This window comes from Tamandua tetradactyla, chromosome 2 (genome assembly GCF_023851605.1).
Source record: "Tamandua tetradactyla isolate mTamTet1 chromosome 2, mTamTet1.pri, whole genome shotgun sequence".
Classification (NCBI taxonomy): domain Eukaryota; kingdom Metazoa; phylum Chordata; class Mammalia; order Pilosa; family Myrmecophagidae; genus Tamandua; species Tamandua tetradactyla.
Genome location: NC_135328.1, coordinates 131,325,920 through 131,348,690, shown reverse-complemented (window position 1 = coordinate 131,348,690; position 22,771 = coordinate 131,325,920). Strand labels below are relative to the sequence as shown.

Genomic DNA, 22,771 nt, shown 5'->3' with positions numbered 1-22,771 from the left:
AAAAGATCAGTTAACTTGAAGAACAGATAATTGAAAATATACAGTTTGAGGAGCAGGAAAAAAAATGATGAAGAAAAAAGAACAGAGTCTAAGGAACAATAGGACACCATCAAGCATACCAACATATGCATCATTGGAGCCCCAGAAGGACAAAGAGAGAGAGAGGCAGAAAAGCATTTGAATAAATAATGGCCAAAACCTTCCCAGATCTGATGAAAGACATGAATAGACACATCCAGGAAGCTCAACAAACTCCAAGCAGAACAGACTCAAAGAGAACTACACCAACACACATTATAGCAAACTGTTTAAATACCAAGGCAAAGAGAGGATTTTGAAAGCAGCAAGAGAGAAGCAACTTATTGCATACAAGGGATCCACAACAAAATTAACAGCAGGTGTATCATCAGAAACGATGGAGGCCAGAACATGGTGGGATGACATGTTTAAAGTCCTTAGGGAAAAAAATGTCAATCAAGAATCCTATAGCCACTGCAAGAAATACAAAGGGAGCTCTAGAGACAGATATGAAAAGACAGGAGAGAGAGGTGTGGAGAAGAGTGTAGAAAGGAAGACTATGAGTAAAGGTAAAAAGAAGGAAAATTTGATATGACATATAAAACCCAAAAGGCAAAATGGTAGAAGAAAGTACTGCCCATAGAGTAATAACACTAAATATTAATGGGATTAAATTCCCCAATCAAAAGCTATAGACTGGCAGAATGGATTTAAAAAAACAGGACCCATCTACATGCTGTCTACAGAAAATACATCTTAGACCCAAGGATAAACATAGGTTGAAAGTGAAAAGTTGGGAAAAGATATTCCATGCAAATAACAACTGGAAAAGAATGAGAGTAGCTATCCTGATATCCAACAAATTAGACTTCAAATGTAAAACAGTTGAAAGAGACAAAAATTACACTATGTATTAGTAAAAGTAACAATTCAACAAGAAGATATAACAATCATAAATATTTATGCACCAAGCCAGAATGTTCCAAAATACATGAGGCAAACACTGAAAAGAGAAACAGACACATCTACCATAATAGTTGGAGACTTCAATTCCCCACTGTCATCAATGGACAGAACATCTAGACAGAGGATCAATAAAGAAACAGAGAATATGAATAATACGATAAATGTGCGAGACTTAACAGACATTTATAGAACATTATACCCCACAACAGCAGGATACATGTTTTTCTCAAATGCTTATGGGTCATTCTCAAGGATACACCATATGCTGGGAGACAAAGCAAGTCTCGATTAATTTAAAAAGACTGGAATCATACAAAACAATTTCTCAGATCATAAAGGAATGAAGTTGGCAATCAATAATAGACAGAGGGCAACAAAGATAATGAGATACAAAGAAGGATATTTCATAGTGATAAAAGGTTCAATCCAGCAAGAAGATATGCTGATGATAAGAATATATGCAAGTTCACAACAGAGCCCCAAGATGCATGAAGCAAAAATTGACAGACTTGAGGGAGAAATAGAATGTTCTACAATAATAATTGGAGACTTCAGTACACCACTTTCAATAATTGATAGAAAACTTAAGCAGAAGAGCAAAAAGAAATAGAGGTCTTGAACAGCACTATTAACAATTACACCTAATGGACACACACAGAACACTGCACCCAATAACTGCAGAACACACATTCTTCTCGAGTGTGTGGAACATCTTCCAGGGTAGACCATACGTTGGACCACAAATCAAATCTTAGTAAATTTGAAAATATTGAAGTCGTTCTCAGACCAGAATGGAATGAAACATCAATAACAGAAGGAAAACTGGAAAAATTTTTAAATATGTGGGAATTAAATGACACACTATTGAACAACCAAGGGGTCAAAGAAGAAACCACGAGAGAAATTAGGAAATATCTGGGGACAAATGAAACCAAAAGCAGAACATACAAAAACTTATGGGAGGCAGTGAGGACAGTGCTCAGAGGGAAACAGCCCTACATACCTACACTAAGAAAGAAGAAAGAGAAAAAGAAAGAAAGAAGAAAGATCACAGATCATCAACCTAATTTCACACCTAAACAAACCAGAACAAGAAGAGCAAATAAAACCCAAAGCTAATAGAAGGAAGGAAATAGTAAGCAGTAGAGCAAAGATCAGTGAAATAGAGAATAGAAAAACAATAAATAGACTCAACAAAACCAAAAGTTGATTTCTTCAAAAGATCAATAAAATCAACAAATCTTTGGCCAGGCTGAAAAAGAAAAAGAGGGAGAAAACACAAGTAATTAAAATCAGAAATGAAATGGAGGAATTACCACCAAACTTACAAAAATAAAAAGGATAATAAGATGGTGCTATGAACAATCATATACCAACAAATTAGAAAACCTGAATGAGATTGACAAATTCCTAGAAACATAAAAATTACCTAATCTGATGCAAGAAGAAATAGAAAAGCTCAATAGACCTATAACAAGTAAAGATATTGAATCGGTAATCAAAAACCCCCTAACAACAATAAAAAATCCAGAACTAGATGGTTTAATGGTAGAATTCTACCAAATATTAGAAGAAGATTTAACACCAATCCTTCTCAAATTCTTCCAAACACAATATAAGAGGTAATACTTCCTAACTCATTTCATGGGGCCAGTATTACCATTATACCAAAGCCAGATAAAAAATACATGTTTTGCCAGATATGAATATAGATGCAAAAATCCTCAACAAAATTCTGGAGAACTGAATTTATTAAAAGGATTATGCAACATGACCAAGGAATTCCTAGATTTATTCCAGGAATTCCAGTATCATTCAACATAAGAAAATCCATCAATGTAATAACCACATTAATAGAAGGAAAGGAAAAAAAACACATGATCATTTCAATTGATGTTGAAAAGACACTTGACAAAATCCAACATCCTTTAATGTTGAAAACAGCCAGAAAACTAGGAATAGAAGGGAACTGCTCAATGTGATAAAGGGTACTTATGAAAAACTCACAGTAAATATCATATTCAATGGTGAGAGTCTGAAAACTTTCCACCTAAGATCAGGAACAAGACAAGGATGCCCTCTGTCACCACTGTTCTTCAACATTGCTTTGAATATTCTAGCCAGAGCAATCAGGCAAGAGAAAGAAATAAGGGCATGCAAATTGGACTGGAAGGAGTCAAATTATCCATATTCATCGATGGTATAATGCTATAAATAGAAAATCTCAGGAAATTCATAAGAAAGCTACTAGAACTAATAAATCAATTCAGCAAAGTAGCAGGATACAAGATAAACACACAGAAGTCAGTTGGATTTCTATACACCAGTAATGAATCATCTGAAGAAGAAATCAAGAAAATAATTCCATTAGCAATAGCATCTAAAAGAATAAAATACTTTAGGAATAAATTAACCAAAGAGGTGACCAATTTGTACACTGAAAACTACAAAACATTACTTTCAGAAATTAAAGAAGACCTAAATAAAATGGAAAAAAAATATGCCATGTTCATGGATTGAAAGGTTAATATTGTTCTGTTAGGATGTCAATACTGTCTTGAGCTACAAATTCAATGGAATCTCTATCAAAATTCCAGCAGCCTTTTTTACAGTAATGGGAAATCCAATCTGCAAGTTCATATGGAATTGCAAGGGAACCTGCAGAGCCAAAACAACCTTGCAAAAGAACAAAATTAGAGGATTCCTATCTCCTGATTTCAAAATTTACTACAAAGGTCCAGTCATTAAAGCAGTATTGTATTGGCATAAAGATAGACATACAGGCCAATGGAATAGAATTGAGTCCTGAGTTAAAGCCATACATCTATGGCCAGTTGTTTTCTACAAGGGTTCCAAGTCCATTGAATGGGGGAAAGAATAATCTCTTCAAAAAATGGTGATGGGACAACTGGAAATCCCCATGCAAGGGAAAGAATATGGGCCTTTACCTCCCATATATACAAAAATTAATTCAAAATGGATCAAAGACTTAAATGTAAGAGTTTATAATATAAAATTCTTTCAAGAAAACATAGGGAAATATCTTCAGGACCTTGTACTAGGTAATGGATTTTTGGATTTTACACCAAAAGCAGAAGCAACGAAAGAAAAAAGTAGACAAATGTGACTTCATCAAAACTAGGAACTTTTAAGAAATTATCAAGAAATTAAGAGACAACATACAAAGGCTGAGAGGTGAAGAAGCTTCAGGAGAAAAGTTTGATGCTAGCAGGGGTTGGTTCATGAGGTTTAAGAAAATAAGCCACCTCCATAACATAAAAGTACAAGGTGAAGCAGCGAGTTGTTAGTGTAGAAGTTGCAGTAGAAAATAAGTGATGCAGGTCATTACACTAAATAATAGATTTTCAAATGTAGATTAAACAGCCTTATATTGGAAGAAAATGCCATCTAGGACCTACATAGCTTGAGAGGAGAAGTTAATACCTGGTTCAAAGGACAAGCTGAGTCTCAGTTAGGGACTAATGCAGCTGGTGACTTCAAGTTTAAGCCAATGCTCATTTACCATTCCAAAAATCCTACAGCCCTTCAAAATTACGCTAAATCTACTCAGCCTGTATTATCTAAATGGAGCAAAAAAGCCAAGATGACAGCACATGTGTTTACAACATGTTTGGCTGAATATTTTAAGCTCACTGGGTTGAGACCTACTACTCAGGAAAAGAGATTCCTTTTAAAATATTACTGCTTATTCAGATAATCTAAAAGTATTGGCAAAATCCCTTGAGGGTTGAGAGGAAAAATATTGACTATTAAACTTTAACACAGGGGAAACCCCTGATAGTGTGTCAAACATTAGGGACACACAAATCAATAGGCCAAGCCCTTGATCTTGAGGCCTGCTCTTGTGAAGCTTATGTATGTGTCATGGTCAGGGACATGTGTCAACTTGGCCAGGTTGTGGTACCTGTTTATCTGGTTGGGCAAGTGCTGGCCTGTCTGTTGCAATGAGGACATTTCATAGAATTAGATCATGATCACGTCAGCTACATCCACAGCTGATTCCATTTGTAATCAGTCAAAGGGGAGTGTCTTCTACAATAAGTGATGCTTAATCTAATCACAGGAAGCCTTTTAGGGAGAACTCAGAGGAGATAGGTTCCATTCCTGCTTTGGCTGGTGAGCCTCTCCTGTGGAGTTCATCCAGACCATCCATCGGAGTCGTCGGCTTCACAGCCTGCCCTGTGGATTTTGGACTCTGCATTCCTGCAGTCACGTGAGACACTTTTATAAATAGTATATTTTCAAGTGTTCCCTGTTGATTCTGTTTCTCTAGAGAACCCTAACTAATACAGTATGTAACAGAGAAGCTTAGCCTACCTACAGGTATGCCTAAGAGTTACTTCTGGAAGACCTCTTTTGTTGCTCAGATGTGGCCTCACTCTCTCTAAGCCCAACTCTGCAAGTGAAATCATTGCCCTCTCCACTACGTGGGGCATGACATCCATGGGTGAAAGTCTTCCTGGTGGCATGGGAGAGGACTCCCAGCTTTGAATCTGGCCTTGGCACCACGGGATCAACAATGCCATCCTGACCAAAAGGGGGGAAAGAAGTGTAACAAATAAGGTATCAGTGACTGAGAGTTCAAATAGAGTCAAGAGGCTACTCTGGAGGTCACTTTTACACAACTTCAGTTAGACATTACTACCTATCATAACTTGCCAAACCCCAACAAAAACCATTCCAGCCAATTCTAAAGCACACTTAGGGCAATATATACGATTCTACAAGGGTTCCATGTACTAGGGTAACTTTCCAGAAACCTACCAATCTCTAATTGGGTGTCTGGACCAGATAAGTCCTGAAACCTAGACGGCCCAGCCTCTCCAAAACATCAGCTAATTCCATCTCCCTACTCCATATTATTGACACCCTTTCCAGCATGAAAAAGTTAGAATGGGCATAGCCCAAATATTCCTAAAGAGTGGGATAGAAAGATCAAAAGTGATGGTTGAGTTATACAGAGAAGGTAGGGTTTAACAAACAAGTATGATTGCTAAATCATTATATTGATATTTATTTTAGTCTCCTGTATCTTAGTGTAGCTAAAAGTAAAAACCTAAAATTGTGGAATTGTAACCCATACCAATCTCTGAAGTCTATTCTACAACTAATGGTTGTGCTGTGCTTTGAAATTTACTGCTCTTTTGTATGTACATTATTTTTCACAAAGAAAGTCAATTGTGATGATAAAAAAATAATTTTTCCTTCTAGCTTCCAATGTTCTGGTGAAGCTAGAAGGAAAAATCTGAGAGGATCATATAGTAGCCCATGACAAACTCTGGGATCTGTCCTGTAACTACTTGTTGAAGAGTGCTTTGATAGCTATTGTTTTTTTCTTTCTTTGCATTGTATATATTTTATATTATACCATTTAAAAAGTTAAAAAAATATTACTGTCTTTTGACAACATACCTGGGCACACAAGAGCTGTAATGGGTATGTACAATGAGATTAATGTTGTTTTCATGCCTGCTAACACAACATCCATTCTGGGCATCCATGAATCAAGGAGCCATTTCGACTTTCAAATCTTACTATTTGAGAAATACATATTGTAAGGCTAAAGCTACCATGAATAGCGATTCCTCTGATGGATCTGGGCAAAGTAAATTGAAAACCTTCTGGAAAGGATTAACCATTCTAGATACCATTAAGAACATCTATGATTCTTGGAAGCAGGTCAAAATATCAACATTAACTAGAGCTTGGAAGAAGTTGATTCCAACCCTCATGGGTGACTTTGAGGGGCTCAAATCTTCAGTGGAGGAAGTAACTGCAGATGTTAGAAATAACAAAAGAACTAAACATGGAGCCTGAAGATGTGACAATTGCTGCAATCTCATGATAAAACTTTAATGGATGAGGAGTTGTTTCTTATGGATGAGCAAAGAGAATAGATTCTTGAGATGGAATCTATACCTGGTGAAGATGCGTGAACATTGTTGAAATGACAACAAAGGATTTATCTATTCATTTATTTTAGAATAAGCAGGCAGAAAATTTATTGAACACACATGTGAGAGGACATGCAGGCACTCTCACAAAGACAGAGGTGAGAAAGGTGAAAGGCCCCCACAATGTGGGGCCATTTGCATTTTTTCCCATTTTTAATGCTATTTGTTCTAGCAGCCACAACATTCTTACAAAAGCATAATTTGAATAGTGTCATCTGCTCAGGTACTTTAATTATCAGCTCTCACTTATACTGATTGATAAATCATCTTTGGTGTTTACGGACCCTATGGCAGTAAGAGTTATAACCATACAAGGAAATGTAGTTAAATTGAAGCTTGAAATAGATCACATGAAAAGAAGTTAGCTCTGGTCTTAGCTTTTTCTAAGTAAAGCACCATAAATAAGCCATCTGCTATAGCTGCTCCTATGACAATGGAAGACAATCACACATGATGAACTGGTTTCCAGAGTTCTTCTCTAGCAGGGTCAGTAAATGGATGGCAGCTCATGCCTTGAGAAAGGATTCCTAGTAAATATCCAGAAACAACTACCAGCCAAAGTCATTATTTGTTCTCATCACATCTATGTATCTTCAGACTTGGAAGAAGAAAAAGAGACTGTACTGTGGGCTCATTCTTTTGCAGTACATGAGTGTCATGGTTAGGTTCATGTGTCAACTTGCCCAAGTGGTGGTACCTGTTTGTCTGGTTGGGCAACTGCTGGCCTATCTGTTGCAATGAGGACATTTCATAGAATTAAATCATGATCATGTCAGCTACATCTACAGCTGATTCCATTTGTAATCAGCCAAAGGGGAGTGTCTTCTGCAATGAGTGATGCGTAATCAATCACGGGAAGCCTTTTAAGGAGGATTCAGAAGAGACAGATTCCATTCCTGCTTCGGCTGGTGAGCCTCTCCTGTGGAGTTCGTCCAGACCCTCCATCAGAATTGTCAGCTTCACAGCCTGCCCTGCAGGTTTTGGACTCTGTGTTCCCACGGTCATGTGAGACACTTTTATAAATATTATATTTGCAAGTGTTCCCTGTTGATTCTGTTTCTCTAGAGAACCCTAACTAATGCAATGAGTCATGCTCTGACTCTGCCAATGCTCCTTTTTTGGATTCCAGGGGCTCATCCAATGGATCTGCCATGGAGGAAACAATAGGGATTTTCTTAGCCTGGGAATATTCATAGACCTCTTCCCATAGATCAAGAGTACAACCTTCTTCTCACTGCTCTGGGTCCTGTCCACCAGCTTCGCATAAGGTTCATCCAGCATATTTACCCCAGTCACTTCAGTGATGATATGCTTACCTTCTGACCCAGCCAGACCGGCAGGGCTGCCCTACGGCACCTCTTTGAAGAATAAGCCTGGCAGATCCTTGAATTTCATTTAAGTGAAAGCCATAACCATTTTCACCTTTAACCAGCCTGCAGAGCGTAGGCTTCCAATCTCCTACTTCCTCTGTCGTATCTGGACTTGAGACCACCAGAGAAGCAGGAGCAGGAGCCTCCTTGACAGAACCATTGGGAAATTCTTGATTTTGGTAGTAGAGAAATGGAGAAAAATGAGCCAACTATACATGTTGTCCATCTCTTTGTTGGAGGTATCCAACAGTAAAGTCTGAGCTCCACCTAACCTAATTATTTCCACCACACTGTCCTGGCCAAGGGCTTCCACAGACTTCCACTGGCATGGGGTCATTGTTCTCCCAGCTAGCCTCCTCTGCTAGCTTCCAGAATCTATGTCCTTGATGATTTGACCTTTCTGTTCTGGGCCTGCTTTCAGGTAAAATCCGTAGCCACGCGGGCCACGGTGGCTCAGCAGGCAAGAACGCTTGCCTGCCATGCCAGAGGACCCGGGTTCGATTCCTGGCACCTGACCATGTAAAAAAAAAAAAAAATCCATAGCCACTGCTTCCCTTCTTCATCTCCACACCAGGGGCTTGTAGGGTAGCAGTTTCAAACTGGCTGTTTCTCTCTTGAATTTTATCTCCTGCTGTTCTAGTTTGTTAGCTGCCGGAATGCAATATACCAAAAATGGAATGGCTTTTAACAAGGGGAATTTAATAAGTTGATAGTTCATGGTTCTAAGGCCAAGAAAATGTCCCAATTAAAACAAGTCTATAGAAATGTCCAATGTAAGGCATCCAGGGAAAGATACCTTGGTTCAAGAAGGCCGACGACATTCAATGTTTCTCTCTCAGCTGGAAGGCCACATGGCAAACATGATGGCATCTGCTGGCTTTCACGTGGCTCTACCAAAAGGAACTCTCTCCAAAATGTTTCCTCTTTTAAAGGATTCCGGCAACTCCACTTTCAGTGGGTGGAAACACACCTCCCTGGAAATCATCTAATCAAAAGTTACCACCCACACTTGGGTGGATCACATCTTCATGGAAACAATCAAAATACTCCCACCCAGCAATATTGAATGAGGACCAAAGGACATGGCTTTTCTGGGGTCCACCACAGATTCAAACCAGCACATCTGCTTACTGTGGTACCTTTCGGTTTCCTTATCCATTAACAGAAACACATGGCTTCCTGGCTGTTTCACCTTTTCAACCACTTCCATGGATGACATTTTCTGCATTGTCTCTATTCACTTCAGTCAGCTAGGATACCAGCTTTTGTGTCCACACTTTGAGGTATTATATCAGTCATGTACACTTCCATTTCCTGTGAACAGTTCTCAGAGGGCAGCCGTAGTTGTTCCCCTCCTTCTCCAGATAGCACTGCCAAGGCTGGGTCCAAGTCTGCGGTCCACCATTCACCACGGGGGGCAGTTCCTTGTCACTCAAACCAGGCACCTTCTGACTTTGACCCAACTCCTTTAAGTCCATTCATTTTTTTAATGGCTTTCTCATGGAAATTCTCAACCAGAACTAGGAAAGTCACCGGATGTTCACCCTTTCTGACCAAATCCACAACCTGCTTGTGTTCTTTCTTGTCCACAAAGACCCCATTGGTCCTCAGAACCCTGTCTCCATTCTGGAGGCCAGCCTTCTCTGCTGGGCTACACTTCTCAACCACCTGGACCACTCGGCCATCAGTGACCTCAATTTGCAGGAAGGAGCCATGACTTTGCCCTTCTTGTTTGGACAGCTTACACTGTTGAGGTTTGAAAGTGGAGGCCATTTCTGGATCTGGAAGGGAGCGGAGCGTCTCCCTTCATTTGGGAACTATCTTTCTGCTTTTGTAGATTAGCTTCACTTACTCTCCCTCTTCCCTCCTTGTTTGGGGTTTTTTCTCCTACCCTCCTTTATCTCCAGGGCAGAGTCTGATGGTAGATAGTGCATTGAGGTAGGTTGGTTGGCTCCGCGTTTCTCTGTACATTACTCACTCGTTGGGGGGGGGGGGTGGTGGAGTCCCAACAAAGGATTTATAATATTATGTCAACTTAGTTGAAAAAGCGGTAGTAGGGTTTGAGAGGATTGACTCCAATTTTGAAAGAGGTTCTACATGAGTAAAATGCTGTCAAACAGCATCCCATGCTACAGAGAAATCTTTCATGAAAGGAAGAGTCAAATGATGTGGCAGACTTCATTTTGTCTTATTTTATTAAATTGCCACAGCCACTCCAGCTTCAGCAGCCACTACCCTGAGGGTCAGCAGCCACCAACATCAAGGCAAGATCCTCACCAGCAAAAACATTACGACTCACTGAAGGCTCAGATCAAGGTTAGCATTTTTAGCAATAAAGTATTTTTAAATTAAGGTTTGTACCTTGCTTTTTAGACACATGCTATTCACACTTAATAGACTATGATATTATGTAAACAACTTTCATATGCACTGGAAAACCAAAAAAAAAAAAATCATATGTATTCACTTTATTGCAAAATTCACTCTATTGTGGTCTAGAACCAACCCACAATATATCTGAGGTATGCCTGTAAGTCTCTTCACCAAATGGTGCTGAGACTACTGGAAATTCACTTGCAAAAAGTGGACCCCTATCTCTCACCATATAAAAAATTAATTCAACATAGACTGTGCTGGTTTGAGACTGTTATGTACCCCAGAAAAGCTCTTTTAATCCAATCTTGCGGTGCAGACTTATGATGGGTGGGGTCTTTTGATTACGTTGATTCCATGGAGAATGTGATCCAACCAGTTGTGGGTGGACCCTTTTGATTATATCATTTCTATGGAAATGTGACCCTGCCCATTCAAGGTGGGTCTTAATTCATTTACTGGAGTCCTTCAAAGAGCCAACACAGAGGGTACTGAGATAAAACCAGACACAGACATCTGGAGATGCTCAAGACAGACAGAAGCTCAGAGAGAAGGCCACTGGAAGCAGTGAATCCTGGGAGCAAAGGACCAGCAGACGTCACCATGTGCCTTCCATGTGACACAGGAACCTGGACATAATTGGCTTTTCTTGAGTGAAGGTATCCTCCTGTTGATGGCTTAAGTTGGACATTTTCACAGCCTTAGAAATGTAACTTGTAGCTTAATAAATCCCCTTTATAAAAGCCAATTCATTTCTGGTTGACTGCATTCTGGCAGCTTTAGCAAACCAAAACTGATTTTGGTACCAAAGACGTGGGGTGCTGCTGAGTTTGCAAATATAAAACATGTTGGAAAGGCTTTTAAAATGGATGATGGGAAGATTCTGGAAGAATTGTGAGAAACATGAGAGGAAAGACCTAGAATGCTGTGAAGAGAGTGTTGGTAGAAATAAAGATGCTGAAAGTTCTTCCCATAAGGCCCTAGACAGAAATGATGAATGTGTCACTGCGAACTGGAGAAAAGGTGATCCTTATTTTAAAGTGGCAGAGAATTTGGCAAAATTGAGTCCTGCTATTGGATGGAAGGTAGAATTTGAAGGCAATGGGCTTGGCTATCTAGCTGAGGAAATTTCCAAACTATATGTGGAAAATGCAGCCTGGCTTAGTCTTGCAGCTTGTAGTAGAACACCACAGGAAAGAGATAAGCTGAGAACTGAACTTTTGGGTACAAAGAAACCAAAAACTGACAGTCCGGAAAATTCTGAACTTTTGGAAAATTAGACCCCAAAGAATATTGCCCCATGTGAGGATTTAACCAAACATGGAACTAGTCAGCCATTTCAGAAAAAAAGCCAGGATTGGAGATAGTTATCCAGAAAGGATTTGTGGAAAGTCCTATTGTCTTTTGGTCTTGACCCCTGTATGCTGCCTGCCAAGTCAACACATCTTTTTGTGATACCTGTATGAATGGGACCATTGCCAATCTGGACAGAAAATGGATTGATTGGAGGAAAAATGACTTCAAAAGCAGAACCATGGAAGCTAAGGTCTAGAGGCAGGAATCTCAGGCCAGGAGAGTGGGATGCACCCATGCATGTGGAGAGGATGAGTTTACCCTGGAAGCAGAGGGCAGGCTTTCCACTTCATTGCTAGGAAAAGCTGTCCCCTCCGGCCTCAGAGAGGGTGGAGCACATTCCCTGGGGAATGGGGAGCCCAGCGATCATCCCATTGTTCTGACGGTGTGGAGCACGTTGTCTGGTGCCACCTAAATGTTTGCAGAGAGTGGGGCTGAGAACAAGGTGGTCCTCCCAATGCTTTGATACATTAAAACCCTCATCCCAGTGTTTGGAGAGAACAGAGCTTCTGTGTAAGCCCTTGGAAAGGGTGGGACTGCTACTCTCTCAAGCCCCAAGGAGGAAACGTCATTCGATAAATGATTCTCAGACTTTGAAATCTAATAGAGTTTGCCGGGCTGACTTTCAGAAATGTTTGGGTCCAGTGACCTTTTCCTTTCGATTTCCCCCTACAGAAATGTGATGTTTATCCTATGGGTGTCCGTCCTTTTGTATATTGGCAGCAGATAACCTGCTATGAGTTGCACAGGTTCATAGCCAGAGGAGAACTTTGCCATAGGACAAACCATGCCTGTAACTGACTGATGAGATTTTGTACTGTTTTTGACTTTGTATTGTATTTGTACTGTTACTGGAATGGTTTAAGGTTTTCAGTACTGTGATCAAATGAATGTATTTTGTAGATGGAAAGAACTGTATTAGTTAGGGTTCTCTAGAGAAACAGAATCAACAGGAAACACTCGCAAACATAAAATTTATAAAAGTGTCTCCTGTGACCGTGGGAACGCAGAGTCCAAAATCCCCAGGGCAGACTGTGAAGCCGATGATTCTGATGGAGGGTCTGGATGAACTCCACAGGAGAGGCTCACCAGCCAAAGCAGGAAGAGAGGCTGTCTCTTCTGAATCCTCCTTAAAAGGTTTCCAGTGATTAGATTAAGCATCATTCATTGCAGAAGACACTGCCCTTGACTGATTACAAATGAAATCAGCTGTGGATGCAGCTGACGTGATCATGATTTAATTCTATGAAATGTCCTCATTGCAACAGACAGGTCAGCATTTGCCCAACCAGACAAACAGGTACCACCACTTGGCCAAATTGACACATGAACCTGACCATGACAGAACATGTCTGTTTTGGGTCCAGGGAGTAAAATGTGCTAATTTGAAACTGTTGTATACCCTCAGAAAAGCTATGCTCTTTTAATCCAATCTTGTGGATGAAGATTTATTGTGAGTGGGATCTTTTGATTAGGTTGTTTCATGGAGATGTGACCCTGCCCATTCAAAGTGGGTTTTTAGTATTAGTATTTAGTGTTAGTATACTGGAGTGCATAAAAGAGCTGACACAGAGGGCAGAGAGATAAAACCAGACACAGTTTTGAGATGCTTGGAGACAGACAGAATCTCAGAGAGGAGGCCACTGGAACCAGGAGCTGAAAGCAATGAAACCCGAGAGTAAAGGGCCAGCAGAAATGGCCATGTGCCTTCCCATGTGACAGAGAAACCCTGGACACGATTGGTCTTTCTTGAGTGGAGGGATCCTCTTGTTGATTCTTTAATTTGGACATTTTCATGGCCTTGGAATTGTAAACTTGGAACTTAAAAAGTCCCCTTTTGTATTAGTGTGCTAATGCTGTCAGAAAGCAGTATACCAGAAATGGAATGGCTTTTAAAAAGGAAATTAACTAAGTTACAAGTTTACAGTTCTAAGGCCATCAATAAGTCCTAACTAAGGCACCCAGAAAAAGATACCTTGGCTCAAGGAAGGGCAATCTGGGAAGGCATGTGGCTGATGACTCCTGGTCCTTGTTCCTGGTTCCGTCACTCCCAGCTTCTGATGTCAGTGATTTCCTCTCTAAGCATCTGTTGGCCTTCACCTAGCTTCTCCAGGACACAACTCTGGGTTCTGGCTTGCTTAACATCTCATAGAAAGGCCCTTTGGTGACGTCTGCCCGGCTCTACCTGTGTCTAGGCATCTGCTCTCTCTCTGTCGGCACTCCAAGCATCTCCAAATATCCGTGTCTCTGTCAGCTCTGAAGCATCTGAGGTTACTTCAAAATGTTTCCCCTTTTAAGAGGGATGAAAATATCAAAGGTGATGGTGGAATTATATGTAGAAGATACAACCTAACAAAGGAATATTAATGTTGAATCATTAAATTAATATCTCTTTTAGTCTCCAGTATTTTAGAGAAACCAGAAGTAAAAACCTAAAATTGTGAAATTGTAACCGATGTCAAAGTCTGAAATATATTCTACAACTAATTGTGGTGCTGTGCTTGGAAATTTATAGCTTTTTTGTATATATGTTATCATTCACAAAAAAAAAAAGAAGGAAAAAAAAGTCGATTGTGATGATACAAAAGTATTTAAGCCCTCTAGCCTCCTATATTCTATTGCAGCTAGAAGGAAAAATATGAGAGGATCCTATGGTAGCCCATGACAAACTCTGGGATCTGTCCTGTAACCATTTTTTGAAGAGTGCTTTGAAAACTATTGCCTTTTTATTTCTTTGCTTTGTATATATGCTATACTATACAATAAAAAAAAATTTTTTTTAAAGTTCCCCTTTTTAAAGAACCCCAGTAAACTAATCAAGACCCACCTTGAGTGGGCAGAGTCACGACTCCATCTAACCAAAAGGCCACACCCCCATTTGGGTGTGTCACATCTCTGTGGAGATAATCTGGTCAAAAGGGTTTCCACCCTGCAATATCGAATCAGGGTTAAAGGACATGGCTTTCCTGGAGTACACAAGACTTTCAAACTAGCACACCTTTATAAAGCCAATCCATTTTCGGTATATTGTGTTCTGGCAACATTAGCAAACCAAAATATAGAACGAAGACCTAAATATAAGAACTAATCCTATAAGACTCTTACAAGAAAGCTAGGGAAATATATTCAAGGCCTTTTAGTAAGCAACAGATTTTTAGATTTTAGACTAATAGCATGAATAACAAAAGAAAAAATAAGAAATGGACTTCATCGGAATTTAACATTTTTGTACATCAAAGAACATTACTAAGAAAGTGAAAAAACAACCTACAGGATGGGAGAACATATTCGGAAACCGCATATCTGGTAAGGGTTTAATATCTAGAATATATAAAGAGCCCCTACAACTCAACAACAAAAATATAAGCAAATCAATTAAAAATGGGCCAAGGATGTGGATAGACATTACAATGTGTAACATTACAATATGTAAACTCATGGGCATAAAGTCTAGAATATAGATAACCAGGAGATAGAACAAGGCTAGAGAAGGAGGAACAGATGCTTAATATGCACAGAATTTTTAACTAGGCTGAATTTAAATGTTTGGAAATAGATAGAGGTGATGGTAGCACATTATTGTGAGCTTAATTAACTGTGCAGAATTGTGAGCAAATGTGTTGGAAAGAGAAAGTTTAGAGTCATGTATGTCATTAGAAGGAAAGCTGGAGATTAAAGCATGGGAATATGTAACAGTGAATCTCATGGTGGATAGGTGACCATGATTAATTTAAAAAAACTTCTTTCATGTTATAGAACAAATGAATGCATGTCATTATTACGAGGAGTTAATAATAGAGTGGTATATGGGGGAAAATGCATCTATTGCAAACTATGGACTATGGTTAACAGTAATATTGTAATATTCTTTCATCATTAGTAACAAATATTCCATACTAATGCTAGGGGTCAATAACAAGAAGAGGAGGATAAGAAGTGTGAGATGTTTTGGGTTTTATTTTATTTTATTTTTTTGAGTAATGAAAATGTTCTAAAATTGATTGTGGTGATCAATGCATAACTATGTGATGATACTGCGAGCCACTGGTTGTATACTTTGGATAGATTATATGGTGTTTGAATATATCTCCACAAAATTGCATTTTTTAAAAAATCAGCCAAGGATTTGAATAGACATTTCCCCAAAGACAACATTCAAATAGCCAATAAGTACGTGAAAAAATGCTCAACATCATTAGCCATTAGATAAATGCAAATTAAAACAAAAAGAGATGCCGTTTTATACCTACTAGGATGGCTGTGATTCAAACAGCTGAAAATAAGTTTGGGGAGGATGTGGAGAAATAGGAACCCTAGTACATTGTTGGTGGGAGTGGAAAACGGTGCTACGGAAACGTCTGGCAGTTCCTCAGACAGTTAAACATAGAATTACCATAAGACCCAGCAATTCTCCTCCTGGGTATATACACAAAAGCACAGAAAGCAGGACTCGGACAGATATTTGGACAGCAATGCCCATCACATCATTATTCTCAATTGCCAAAGGTGGCTGCCAAGAAAGTGTCGGTTGACAGATGATGGAGAAACAAAACGGGGTCTGTCCATACATGGGATATTACTCAGCCATGAAAAGAAGTGACCTGCTGGAACAGGCTACAACGTGGGTGAAACTTGGAGGCATCATACAGAGTGAAATAAGCCAAACAGCAAAGGACAGATGTTGCATGATGTCTCTCAAATAAAATACTTAGAATAAGCAAAGTCGTAGAGACAGAGGGCAGAACAGGAGGTGAGCAGGGAGGGGGAAAGGGGAAATGGGGCGTTATTGCTAAATTGAGTGTGAGTTTAGGTTTAGGATGGTGAAAACAGCCTGGAAACGGATTGTGGTGAAAGTCACACAGTTTTGTCAATGTACTTAATGTAACAGAATTGTCCACTTTCAAATGGTTTAAATGATCTTATGGATATTTTGCCACAATAAAAAGAAATAATTTTTTTTTTCTTTTTGCATGGGCAGGCACCGGGAATCCAACCCGGGTCCTCTGGCATGGCAGGCAAGCATTCTTGCCTGCTGAGCCACGATGGCCCGCCCCAGTAAGTTATTTTTTTAAGTTAAAGGTATTTTATTCTCCTGTATGCCCCCACAGCACCTGGCACATCTCTTTGTGCAGAACTTGCTCAACAGATGTCCACTGATTTCACGCCATCTGTGGGACAGCCCCCAGCCTACGCCCGCCGGGAATGCACCGTCTGGCGGTGAGACCAGGCTTGCGGCCCAGGTGGGGGCTGGCTGGCTGGGGTTGCTGGGTCGCCCCGCAGGCTCAGGGCTTCCCACAGAGCAGCTCTTCTGTCTGTCTCCAAACAACTAAGCCTACCCGACGAGGGTCCACCTGTGCCAGCCCCGCACCTGCCGAAAACTGGGTGCCCGGGTTCAGAGCAGAGGAAAGGAGTGAGGGGGCGTTCTCGCCCTGGGAGGGGCTCCAGGGAGGAGGCGGGGCTCCAGGGAGGAGGCGGGGCTCGAGAGAGGAGGCGGGGCTCCGCGGAGGGGCGGGGCTCCGCGGAGGGGCGGGGCTCCGCGGAGGGGCGGGGCTCCGCGGAGGGGCGGGGCTCCGCGGAGGGTGTGGCCCCCACGAAGGTACAGGGCTCTGGCTGTCTCTTGAAAGATGAACAAGGTAGGAAAGGACCTTGCCGGGAGATGGAACAGCATACACAAAGGTAGAGGCAGGGAGGGTCTTTTGCCCCTAAAAGGGTGAGGGGTGCGAGGGGAGGGCCCACGAAGACGAAGCTAGGGAGGGGGGGAGGGCTGCCGGGTACCCTCTCTCCTGCCTGAGCTCTGAGTTCTCCACCATCATAACCGCAGGAGCCCTGAACACAGACACTGGGCGAACGCCCTGTCTTGGAGCCCGTCCGAGCCTGTCCGAGCCCGTCTGAGCCTGGTCTCTTCTCCTCCCATGCGGGGCGCACACACACACACACACGCACACACACACACTCAGACACACACAACACGGAGCAGCAGGCCCTTGCCAGCTTCAGCTGTGACAGTTGCATTTCCTAGGCAGGCACTTCTTGGGCCTCAGAGATGGGCACTGGGCAGGGAGCTGCCCCCCAGTCAGGCTGGCCGGGTGGTGGCCAAGAAGGGGCTGGGGTCCACGGCTCCCAGGGCCGCAGAGCAGCGATGGGGAGGCCCCAGGTGGCCGAGAGGGGCTATCTCTGCAAAAAGCAACCCCCACCGAAGGATCAGCTTCCTGTTCCCCCACCTGAAAACCCCACACCTGGAAGAGCTCACGGCTCGGTCAGCCAAGGAGGAGGCTCTGGTCGGCAGTCCCCGCCTGGGGCAGTTGGGGACTGTCGGAGGGGGCCAGGAAATGAGGGGCCCCCACAGGGCACCCCCAGAGGCAGGGCTGAGTGCGTCTGGCCCTGAGCCAAGACTTCCCCTGCCTTCCTGCTGAGCCCACGCGGCCCTTTGAAGTGCATGCAGCAGGAGCACCCTGGGCTCTTGGGAACCTGGCCTGGCACCAAGGAGGTGGAAGCTATGGCAACTGTAACCCCAGAAGACCAGGGACCAAGTTCATAGGTGCTTCGGACTCTCCACTGCATAACACTGCTCACTAGAGACCCCGCATTCGCCCCTCAGCCCTGGCTGCTTCCGTGCCTCGGTCTCCCAGGGAGGTCACAAGCAGGACCTCCCTCTGAGAATCCTGGGGCCACGATGGGGGGTTGTCCCCCCACCCCCTGCCCTCCACAGGGAGTGTCTCCAAAGAAGCAAGGACTCTCTTAGCTGCAGAATGTTTATTGGCTGAAAGTGGGGGAGCCTGGGAGAAGTTACATGGACGGTGGGGGGACGGGCGGGGGTCTCCAGTCTTCAGGATCCACTCTCTTGGCTCCGGGCTCGCCCTGCGCAGACAGGAAAAGCTGCCGTTCCTGTCTCCGCCGCGCACTAGGCAGACACTTCCCAGGCCACCGGACTCACCAGCCCCTTGCCCCACCATACCCGCAAGGCAGATGTGGGCTAATTCAGCCACCAAATCCTCTGCAGACGTGAACACAGCCCCTCCGCCGCCACACCCAACCCCCACCCTTACTGTCCCCCAATCCTGCGCCAACCCCAAGAAGGGATTTTGCTCAGCTCTTTCTTTTTAAGGCAACCCTTGGGGTGGCCACAGGGCAGGGAAATGCAGCTCCAGCACCAGCTGGCAGAACCTCCCTTGACAGCCGCTGAGCGCTTTGTATGGAGGGGCCTAAACAGTGCACCCCCAAAATCCACCTCCACTCTCCACATAAGAATGTGCCCTTATGTGGAAATAGCTGTTCTGCAGATGTGATCAGTTAAGACGATGCCACAGTAGTGGGCCCTAAATTCTTGAGGTCGGACTTTTGGCCTCCAGGAGATGGTAATTTCAGCCACCAGGTTGTGTTCTTTTGCTCTGGGAACTCCAGGACTTCAGTACAGCGTTCAGGGTGCTCATTCTCTGCCCCCTACACTGGCCCTACATGCTTAGGAAACATCACCGTGTAGGGAGACCAAAGTGCCTGCAGCCTTCAAACCCACGAGAAGTTAGAACAGCCCGGATGTCCCCAAACTGCAACTCAGAGGAAGGCGGCCGGCAGGCTCCAGCACTGAGCAGTCAGCGTGGTTCATCAGCCCTTTATAGCCTTAAGTGGGTTCCCATGTACCTCACTGAGAACTAGGACAGTGCCTGGTCGCGTTCCAGTGTCGAGCTTTGGGGCGAGGGTCTGCCTGAGATCCTGCCCTGCCGTGGGGTCCCGGACCTCTCCTGGCCTGGAAGACCCTGTAACCATCCAGCTGTGGGACATCCTCTCACTCCCCAGAATGGGGGGTGCTGCCCACCCTGCCCTCAGCTCATCTGTCGGCCTCCTGCCATTCGCGCCTGGAGGCTATGGGGGCACAGGGGACACCAGCCCCAATTCCATGTCCACCCAGAACCTCAGAAAGTGCCCTTGTTTGGAAATAGGCTCTTTGTCATCAGTAATGACCTTGAGACTAAACCATCCAGGATTAGGGTGGGCCCCAATCCAGCGACAGGGATCCTTAAAAGAGCTGGGCAGGGAGATGGAACAGAGGCCCTCAAGGGACAGGGCACCATGTGAGGAAGGAGGCAGTACCCCCTGGGGGTGGCAGCCACCAGCCCAGGCACCAGGGACAAGGAAGGGCTCACTGCGGGTTTTGGAGGGAGTATGAGGGATCCGCACCTCCTGTCTTAAGCCACCCCACTTGCGGTCATTTGCACAGCAGCCCAGGAGCCAGACTCCGGCGGCGGGGTGAGGGGGATGGGAGGTGCAATCAGGGAAAGCTTCTCTGAGGAGGTGTTGTCCAGGCTGGGACCTGAGCACAGGGGAGTCCCAGGGAGGCAAGGATGGGGATGGAAGCCCCCAGGGGCAGCCCAGAAGAGGGGAAGGGGCCTGGGAAGGACCCACCCTGCCCCACCTGAGAGAGGCCGAGACACCGCCGGAGGATCAGGGCGTCTCCTGGGCCCCCTTGGAGCAGGCATCTGTGGGGAGGGAGAAGGCCCATGAGCAGCCAATCCAGCCGGGGCTGCCCAGCCCTTCCCACAGCCCCCAGTCGCTGAGGCTGCCAGGGCACCAAGGGTCACAGAGCCCCTTTCCCCAGCTACCTGGGCCCTCCCACTTAGTGGGGTGGGGGCCTGAGCAGCTGCGGATGACACCCGGCTGGGAAGTGGGACTGGCCGCGTACCTGACTTGGGCAACACGACCGCCATATCATGGGGGAGCTCCAGGGTTGGATAGAAGTCTCGGAAGGCCTCCATGGCCTTGGGGCTCACCACCTGGGCCCGGCCTAGGGCAGAGGAGGGGCCACTCTGACCGATGCTGGCAGCTCAGGGCTCCCCCGGCCTCCCCTTGACTCCACATCCTGGGCGCTAACAGCAGGGTGGGCCCCCCAAGGTGGGGGGGGCACACTGGGCACTGTGCAAAGGTGCTGCCCGCCTAACAGGAATGGAATGGCAGCTGCCCAGAAGGGTGCCCCTTGCCAGTTCCCAGGAGGCTTTCTGAAGGCTGGAGTGGCCTGGCTGCTGGCCCCAAGGCCGTGACCCCCAGGCCCCCGCCGCCCTCCCTCCCTGCAGCTCCCGGACCCATCCAGGCCCCTCCTTCCCTGCAGGAAAGCCCAGTGGCCCCAGCAGGGGGATGGGACTCAGCCGGGGGTGTGCTCCCTGCTCACCTCCCTCCCCCCTCAAACCCCCTCTAGCAGTGGGGGGGCCATCCCACCTGCCCCCCACCCGCCAAAGAACAAGTCCTTGCCAGGCCCAGCATGGGGAGAGTTGGCTGGGGAGGGGCCTCTAGGGGGTGTGGGCAGGGCTGGGTCCAGAGGCGGGGGTGCGGGTGGTCTGGGGGGACCCTCACTGTAGAGCTGCACCATCGTGCTGAGCACCCCCTCCAGCTCCTTGTAGATGTAGATCACGGCGAAGGAGCCGTAGTCCGTGGCCACCACCCGCACGTCCAGGTAACCCAGGTCTGCGGAGGAGACGGGGGCAGCCGCGAGGGCAGGGGGCGACCGAGACGACCCCCACCCCCACCCCGACCCCCACCCCACTCGTTCCCGACCCCCACCCACCTGCCCCCTGCCCAGCCCTGCTGCCCAGCCCTGAGCGGGGCCCTGGGAGGGCAGAGGGGGGACGGTGCCAGGGGAGGGCCGAGGGTCAGGGGAGAGGGCGCTGGCGGGCATCACAGGGGAGGATGCGCGGCACCTACCTGGGGCGCGGAAGTGCCCCTCGGAGCTCACCTTCAGGTACTCGGCTTCCTGCTGGTGACAGCCATTGGCCCTAGGACAGCACCGCGGGTCACTTGTGCCCGCCCCGCGCCCCTTGCTCCTCCCGGCCACCCAGAGACTCACCAAGGAACCTCCATGTGGAAGTGGAGGCTGCCATTCGCCGTGGGCTGCACGGCCACGGTGGACATAAGCAGGTGTTCCTTTTGGCCCAGAAAGACCTTGCAGTTGGAGGCTATGGCGACCACATACCACAGGCCTGAGAACTGGACAGCAGCTCATTGAGAAGCAGGCCTGGCCCACGGCACCCGGGGGACAGGGTCAAGGGTCACACAGCCAGGGGTCTCCAGAGAGCCCAGGGGGTCGGGAATCCCTGTTCTGCCTCTCACCTTGGGTGGGTCACGCCCTGGCGGAGAGCCTCAGTCCCCCCAGTTATGAGATGGGTCTGGGAACTACCCCCACCCAGGATTATTTGAAGATTAAACAGAGCGTGGATCTGAGCCTTCACCGAGCAGGGGGCATAGGTCAAGCCCCACACGAGAGGGGGTGGTCATCGCCAATGTTGTTTCCTGCAGGGGCTTGGCTCCCCCGCCCCAGGCCCAGGTACCTTTTCGGCATCAAAGTTGGGCTGCACCAGGACGTCGGCCAGAGCCGCAGGGGCCCAGAGCAGCACCAGGCTCAGGGCCAGCAGAGGACACAGCATCCCCATCCCTGCTCTTGGCCCCCAGCCCTGCGCCTGCCCTGGCTTTATAGCCCAGCCCACCCACAGGCTCGCCAAGGGAGCAGGTTTGCCAGGGGTGCGGCAGGCACCAGGAAGCTCCGGCCCCCCTTTGTCCATTGTTTGGCAAGGGTCACTTCCTGGCCGGCTCCTGCCTGCCTGGCTCTCACCTGACTCACCTGGGTGAGAATGTTGTTTAAACATGTGCCAGGACCATCACCAGTCACGGGGCCCAGCATGGCCAGCTACTGAGCCACAGCAGAGACACCCGCCCCCCAACTCTTGTGACCCA

General features: G+C 45.6%; 1 protein-coding gene and 1 pseudogene across 1 annotated transcript; both read right to left on the bottom strand.

Moving 5' to 3' along the window:
* Positions 1-7,542: 7,542 nt before the first annotated feature.
* Positions 7,543-10,102, bottom strand: LOC143662194 (Na(+)/H(+) exchange regulatory cofactor NHE-RF3-like; annotated as a pseudogene).
* An 8,703-nt stretch (positions 10,103-18,805) lies between these two features.
* On the bottom strand, positions 18,806-22,529 carry LCN15 (lipocalin 15). Its single transcript, XM_077135691.1, has 7 exons — positions 22,369-22,529; positions 21,888-22,027; positions 21,746-21,816; positions 21,398-21,508; positions 20,733-20,834; positions 20,466-20,529; positions 18,806-18,913 (listed from the first exon to the last, which is right to left on the bottom strand). The coding sequence occupies exons 1-6, from the start codon at positions 22,468-22,470 to the stop codon at positions 20,495-20,497; spliced, it is 561 nt and encodes a 186-aa protein (XP_076991806.1). The 5' UTR covers positions 22,471-22,529; the 3' UTR covers positions 18,806-18,913; positions 20,466-20,494.
* Between the last annotated feature and the right edge of the window lie 242 nt (positions 22,530-22,771).

Bases quoted from the DNA above. Each gene is read 5' to 3' on its own strand.
- LCN15 (XM_077135691.1), bottom strand. From the start codon at position 22,470: ATGGGGATGCTGTGTCCTCTGCTGGCCCTGAGCCTGGTGCTGCTCTGG. The intron at 21,509-21,745 runs GTAGGTGCCGCG...TCTCCTCCGCAG, and splicing joins GGGGCACTTCCGCGCCCCAG to ACCTGGGTTACCTGGACGTG. The intron at 20,835-21,397 runs GTGAGGGTCCCC...CCTCTGCCCTAG, and splicing joins CACGATGGTGCAGCTCTACA to GCCGGGCCCAGGTGGTGAGC.